This window comes from Lipotes vexillifer, unplaced genomic scaffold, assembly GCF_000442215.2.
Source record: "Lipotes vexillifer unplaced genomic scaffold, Lipotes_vexillifer_v1.1 scaffold1122, whole genome shotgun sequence".
Classification (NCBI taxonomy): domain Eukaryota; kingdom Metazoa; phylum Chordata; class Mammalia; order Artiodactyla; family Lipotidae; genus Lipotes; species Lipotes vexillifer.
Window position 1 is genome coordinate 2,659,980 of NW_006798649.1, and position 7,318 is coordinate 2,667,297.

Here is a 7,318-nt window from a genome sequence, read left to right on the forward strand (position 1 = left end):
ATCAGTGTTTACTCAGCCCATTCTTTCCCCTCTCCACCTCAAGTCATAGGGCTTTGAGTAGGGCTTCCCCAGCCACCATGCCCCCCCTAACAGACCGCAGTCAGCAGCATATCTCACATTTGTCTGGTGGCTCAAGGAGAGAACAGAAATGCAGCAGCTTTAATCCTTGGGTAGCCTATCAAGTGGGCTCATTTGCTTATATCCTACTCTATTAGGTCCAACCTGTTGCCTCTGCTCAGCTCCAGGAGGATTTGGTAGATTTTAGGTGTGAATTCTAATAACAGTCAACTGTGTGCACTAGGACCATCTCCTAGCATCCGGAGACATGCAGCACTTTATCGTAATCCTCACAATAACACGGGCAAATTAATATTCACCCCTGGAACTTTGGAACTTGAAGGAGCAAACAACGATAACAAAAAAGAAGACAAACAAAAAACCACCAAAACCTAAAACACACTGAAAAACTTCCTCTGCCTTGCTTTTTAATTTTGGTATATGTACAGAATCTCATCCTTAGCCTTGAAAATCAGCATGATCATGAAGGATGATTCTTTAAAGGACTAAGTTTAGGGGAAGAATATGGTGGTCTTTGCTATTGGCTTTTGAAGGGGTAACAGCTTTTCCCTGATCAGATTTGGAGGTTTCCGGTTTTCTGGGAGAGGGTAGCTGGCTTTCTTTCTCTGGAATGTAGAATTCATTCATCTACTCTCTTCTACCTTGGAAACTTTGAGAGAATATTTTTAGCCAGACAGAAGTCAACTGACACCATAACATGATTTTAATAAGACCCATTTATTTATTCAAAATTAAAATCTGCTATGAAGACAGACAAACAATGTAACATTCCCAGAGGAATTGAATTGCTTCTAGTACAGACTGAGTTCTATTAGAACCAATTTTAGGTTGTTATAAATAACAAGCTGGCCACAGCTTTCAAGAGTGAAGTGGCTGGGGAATGAGGTCAGGGGAATCCCTCAGAGCCACTGGAATATTAATTGTCAAAGGCGCTCCCTAGTTTCTCTTCTTACGAGCATAAGAGTCTTTGTAACACTCCGGGAACCCCAGGCCCAGGGACAAGGGAAATTAGAGGGAGGTCAGGGAAAATAGCCCAACAGCTGTCAAGTGTGGTTAGGCTTGGAAATGAAGCTGCAGTTGACTCCCCAAGGAACAATTTTTTTTCCTTATATAACTTACAATTTCTCTTAAAACACTCGAATACCATAGGGTATCACCCTATGGAAACAGCTTAAACACAGGTGAAAATAATAAATATTGAAAAAATGTATAATATTGGGCTTCTTTCTAAATACTTCACAGAGAAGCTCAGTAAATAAATAGAAATGGGAGTTGAGGTATCAGAGGTAATAAATATTCTAGGTGAGAGGTACAATAGGGTTTTCCAGGGGGCTGGTTCTGCTCTCCCAGAACCCTGGATCAGATTTCAAAGATCTTCAGTTTATGTCCTAGAGTCTAGTAGAGTCACCATCCTGGATGGTTTCTTCACTAGAATACTTCAGTTTTTCATCTTTGTTGTCATGTAGGCTTCTATGTAGTTGATGAAGATGTCAAACTCACTCATGGCTTTGTAGACACCCTTGTCTTGGAGCTGTGTAGGGAGATAAGAAATGTTTCGTGAAAACCCCATCTGAGCAAGTAAGTGGGTCCTCCGCTTGGATGGTCATGACCCTGGGACCCAGAAACTGTACTAGCTCCCTTGTGTTGGGGGATGAAGGACAGACCCTGGGGACCTGAGGATATGCCCTGCTGTCAGGAAAGGCTGTGCATTGGCCTGGACCACGGCCAATAGGCAGCAAGAAGAACATTCACTTTTGCAAAGCACAGTCTTTCAAATGGTGCCTTTTCAACAATTTTAAAGGTCATGTGCTCACATGATGCTTATTCAAAATTTGATGAAAAGACATTAGGGGAACCACTTTGAAAGCAAGACATTAAGAGAAGGAGAGAAGGGAGCCTTTTTTGTGTTCATGTTCCCCCACCCATGGATTGAGAAGGTCCAGCCCTGTTGCTCTGGCCTACTGTCGGGGGATTCATGCCCCCTGATGTTGGAACCCTGCCCAGTGTCTGTCTTCAGCCCATGAAGAGAACGTAGGCCCCATGGCTTCTGGGAAATATGGTGGAAGAATTCATGGACAGTTGGAAGAGTGAAACCCCACTTGGTTTGAGAGCTGACTTTCTCAGGCACCTTGGGAGGTGTGACTGGCAGATGGAAAAAGAGGGGGACCAAGTCCACATAAGGGAGAGCTCTGCTTCCTGCTCTGAGTTTGGGGGAGTTCAGGCTGCACCCCTGGGTGTGTTTGTTAAGTGCACGTTCACGTGTCAGCTTCCTGCACGTGTGGCTTCAGACTTGATTCCCAACAAGCTACTTTCTGTTTCCTCTGTCACTCTCCCCAGCACCCAGCTCACTGTGTTCACAGCTGGCTGGCCAGCCCAACCCGCAGGCCTGCAAAGGCAGGGAGCAGTCATTTAGAAACCCCCCAAAACACTTCACAGAAAACAAACAGAACTGAGATGGCAGCTCCTCACTGGCTGAGGAGGTCACACCATTTGTCGGGTTCCCATACTCCCTCCGAGCGAAGTTCAGGGCCTGCTGAGCACCGGCCAACCTCTGCCCCTCGGGAGTGGGCAGAGGTCATGGCTCCCAGACCCTCCCTGCCAGCATCCCAGGCTTACCTTATTGAAGACACTCTTCACCTGCTCCACCGCTTTGCTCTTGTTTTCACAGGGCAGAAATCGATGCTGTGGAAGGAAAGAGAAAGTGTGAACAACACTGGCGCCCGGGTCCTGGGTCCATTGTGCTTGGGGGACAACCCGGGAGCAGCAAGAAGCCAGACTCATCTTGGACACCTACTCTCCACAGCTCCTGTGAGGACGAGCCTACCTCGTCCTTCCCCACCAGACAGAGAAGAAACACAGCCCAGGGAGATTACTTGTTTCCCTAGGAGCTGCTCCCAGCTGCTTACAAGGCTGCGTCAAACACCCAGGTCTTGGAGTTTCCTCCCCTGGCACGTCCCAGTGCCGACCAGAGCCTGAGCCAGTCCTTCTGTCCTTTCCTGCTTTTGTCCTGTCCCTCTGCTTCAGTCCCAGCCACGAGGACCATTTCTAAGTCTCCGAGGAGCAGAGACACAGTCTCAGCCCTGCCGGCCAAACCCGTTGCATGGTCCTTTTCTACATATACAGCCCAAATGATTTCTCAACATCAGTGAGGGAACAAAGGAAGCCAGTGGTGGGGTATCGTTTCAGTTGGAGAAATAAATGATCCTGGGGGATTATTCACAGACACTAGCTTGGGGCCGAGTAGCCCCCTGGTCCCTCTAAAATGCCAGGGAGAATCCTGTCAGTCAGTTGGGCTCCACTTGAAGCTCTGCTCTCAAAAGGTTAAGAAGAAGTGGGGAGTGGAGTTTCCTCCCCCGGGACCCTTACCTCTGGCCCCTCCCGTGGGGCCCAGGTCCTAGGTCCCCAGGGATGAGGGAGCCCTGACTGAAGCTCTGGGCCCCTTTCATGTAGAGAGAGGGGAATAGCTAACTAATAACCCACAAATGACTCACAAATAACAGGAAAGCTATTGCAAACCTTCACATGTAAATGCCTAGCGGCCACCCCACCCCCTGCTCAGAGAGAAATGAGCAAGTGATGCGACTTCAGTGCCCGGCCGGAGGGAGAAGGCGCCTGCCAGTCTGTGTCTTTGTGTCTCCGGGTGGGAACCGGGTTTGGGCAGGATGTTTCCGGAAGAGCCCAGAGGAGAGAGAGCCGCCTGCAAGGGACAGAGCTGGCCTGCTACTCACACAGCGCCTCAGCCGCAGCCTGAGGGTCTTCAGCTTCTCCCCCAGGGAGTTCACGTGCTCTTTGATGTTGGGGCCATGGTCCTCAGCCTGCGGCATCACCTCCTCCAGGTAAAACTGGATCATCTCCGACAAGGCTTGGCAACCCAGGTAACCCTAAGGGCGGAAGCCAGGGTGGGTGGTGACCCGGGAGGAAGAGCTACTGCTTGAGAGGACAGCTTTGTCCCCGGGGACCTTCTTAAGTGGCCACCTCCCCCCAGCACCGAGCCCTTAGTGACAGACCCCCTCCAGCTACTGACTATGTGCTGAGTTAAGATCTTCCCACTTCTCCTTTTCAAAGTGAGGGAAGTGGACCCAGCTCCTTGCAGGCGAGAAGCAGAGACACCCTTAGTCACACTGCACACCGCACCCCCGTCCCCGCCCAGCCCTCACCTTAAAGTCCTCCAGCAGAGACTGGCTCAACAACGAGTTGTCCAGATGGTCATTCATTTGCTGCAAGAAGAACACAAGGAGAATGAACCCAAGGTTTGGAGAAATAACTGAAAATGACTGCTTTTCTCATGCCCTTTTATTTATAGTTTTTGATTTTTAATCAGTGCAGACCTGGCCCCAAAATGGTAAAGAGAGCTTTCAAAACAAGACATTCAACGGTGCTGGAACTCTTAGTTAAATCAAGTCCTTCCCCTTGGGATCAAGTTCTTTAAAAAAATCTGGCTCATTTTGAAGGCAAGGCAGAAGCTTGCCTGGGTCCTGGACTTTCTGCAAAACTGTGTCACATGTGCAAGGGTCCCTACCCCTTGGCTCCCTTTGCTTTTCTGTCTACCCGCTGCCGACATCCAGCTGCAGCACTGAAAGTTCTCTGCGAGTGGGAAGCATCTCCTAATGCAGGTTTCCCCCTGTATGGTGCTACCCCAAACCATCAGTCTTTCAGGTTCTGGAAGCCCTCTAAGCTGAGGCAACTTATGTTTCCCTGCCATAGGGTATGGGGAACATCTTCACCTCCAATCAGACCCTTCGTGATCTCTCCCAGCCTATGAAGTATTGAGCTCCAGAGAATTCTTATACAAATTTCCGAGCATAGGAGAGATACCTTTTTGAAGGGAGCTTTTCCTGCACAATTTGCTGCAGCACCAGGGATTAGATTGACTCACTGAACCCACAGCTTGACCGGGGACTCTTAAGAATTTCAGTTTGGCGGGGAATGGGTGTTGGGGGTGGAGGTGAATGAAAAGGAGGTTTTATAAGCTCCAACAGAATGCCTCATCAGGCAGTCCCAGGGAGGAAGGAAGGACAGGAGAGCATCATACTCACAAAGAAAGTCTTCACGCTGCTGAAGGCGGCTCGGAGCTCCCGCAACATGTGGGGCAGGCTGTCTGGGAAGTGGATGCAGCTGTCCTTAGCCTGGGTGCCCTGGTGTTGGCTGGCTGCCACCCCGGCCAGGAAGATCAGGCAACAGAGCAGTGCTGAGCTGGGCATGGTGGAGTTTTGCCTTCTTCGTTCAGTCAGACTTGTGGTTTGGTTTTGCAAGAGCAAGCCCCTGTCGTGTAGACCTTCACCTACTGTGTCCCCCTTTTATATTGTGGGGCCTCGCCATTCATAAAAAGCCACAGTGTCACAGATTTCCTGGCAAAAGTTTCTTCTGATTAAAGCTCCTCCCTTCCCTAGACCTCTCCAACTTGGTATTCGTTGAAACTCTTACTCAAAGTTTTTAATTTTGCATCGTAAGCAAAAGAGATGGTTGAAAAATGAACTTCTGCATATGGCTATTTTTAGGAGGAGCTACCTCTCTCTCCCTTTTAAAATAATTTTTCAGCTTCTCTTAATAAAAAAAAAGAAAAGTTGATTTCCTGGGGTGAACAGCTGTTCTGTGCGCAGGGACCCACAGTTGTGGGTTCCATTCACGTGTTCCTAGGTCACAGTGACGTGGACAAATTGGCCATTCCAGAATACACTGGGATTGAGAAATAACTGGGTCCCCTTCCCCAACCTGGGTTGATACTCAAGGCTTCTCCTTACTGGATTGGGAAGTCACCTCAGCTCTCCAGGCCTCAGCTTCCCCAAATGAAAACAGGAGTGTGAGGTAAATATCCTCAAAGCTGTCTTCTGGTTCTTTCATTTTATGTTCCAAGACTACTCCTTAAAGAGGCCAGCTTCCCACAGGACAGGCAAGGGTGTCGGACGTGCTCCAGGTTCCTTCTCTGGCCCTGGATTCATTTAGACTCTCAGATCCATGTCTCCAACCTCCTTGGCTAGCCACGTCCTCAGGGGGAATTAGTAAGAGTAGTCCACGCTTACTGGAAGCTGTACCTTCCAGTCACCATGACCCTCATCTCCATTTTACAGTGAGCAAACCGAGGCACACAGATATTAGATACCCTGCACATGGGTGCTGAGTGAGGGAGCCAGAATTTGCACCCAGGCCTGCCTGATGCTCAGGCTGTGCACCTTTCCCTATTCTACACTGGCCCCAGTGTGCAGAACGGAAAAGTTGGATTAAAGAGTCACTAGGTTTCTTCTGGGTTGTGAGCTTCAGTGACTGGAGACTTAACATTTGAAAGATGAGGAGGAAGAAGTAAAAATAACAAAGAAAATAAGTTGGGATTCCATGAAGGCTGGACAGGAGGCCCTTTTCTCCCCTCTTACCTATCCCTTGTCTTCCTTCCAAAGAAGCCTTAGTTGTCTTTGCACATGTGAGCGTGTGTGTGTGTGTGTGTGTGTGTGTGTGTGTGTGTGTGTGTGGGTGTGTGTGTGTGTGTGTGTGTGTGTGTGTGTGTGTGTGTGTGTAGGGGTAGAGTAGCCAGATATGGTGAGGAATGTTGCACTACCGCTAGAAGGAAAGGATGGTGTGGTGACATTACATCTACAGATATGAAGAAAGTCTTTGATTGGGCCTTGACCTCCCTCCTCTGCAGGGGCTTCTCCCACTGCCCCACTGAAGAGCTGTGATCTGGGGGGACAGGAGGCCGGGGCTCTGCCACTCAAACCTAGGGCAAGTCACCTGACCTCCCTGTGTCTGTTTTCCATCTATCCCAAGGAGACAGCAGTACCTGCCTTCTGTCTGCCGGGGGTCTTTGGGCTTCACATGGGATGGGGCCTGGGGAGGTAACAAGTGGATTCAGATGTAGGATATCTCCAGTGTTTCTGTTATTTTCTTGCCTTCTTGCATCAGCACTGGGATAGCTCAGGTGGCCCTGGGCTCTGAGTGTGCCCCATTAAAGAAGCTCACTGCACCAGACGAGGCGGGCAGACATGCTGGGGCTGGGCTGGAGGGAGTGGGAGGGAGGAGGCAGAGAGCCCAGGCTGCGGATGTACCTTGTGGGTCAGGATCAGGGGACCGTAGTCTCTCTTCCCAACTCTTTGGGGAGTGTTGATGCAGAAGCCTAAGAATCACAAAGGGAGAAAGAACCTTTAGAAATAGGCATGGAAGGGAACTATATTCAATATCCTGCGTTAAACCATAATGGAAAAGAATATGAAAGAGTATACATATATGTGTAACTGAGTCACTCTGCTGC

General features: G+C 49.3%; 1 protein-coding gene across 1 annotated transcript; it reads right to left on the reverse strand.

Annotated features, from left to right (window-relative positions):
• Positions 1–779: 779 nt before the first annotated feature.
• IL10 (interleukin 10) lies at positions 780–5,342 on the reverse strand. The gene is made up of 5 exons (XM_007470712.1): positions 5,115–5,342; positions 4,236–4,295; positions 3,807–3,959; positions 2,695–2,760; positions 780–1,609 (listed from the first exon to the last, which is right to left on the reverse strand). The coding sequence occupies exons 1-5, from the start codon at positions 5,277–5,279 to the stop codon at positions 1,517–1,519; spliced, it is 537 nt and encodes a 178-aa protein (XP_007470774.1). The 5' UTR covers positions 5,280–5,342; the 3' UTR covers positions 780–1,516.
• Positions 5,343–7,318: the final 1,976 nt, after the last annotated feature.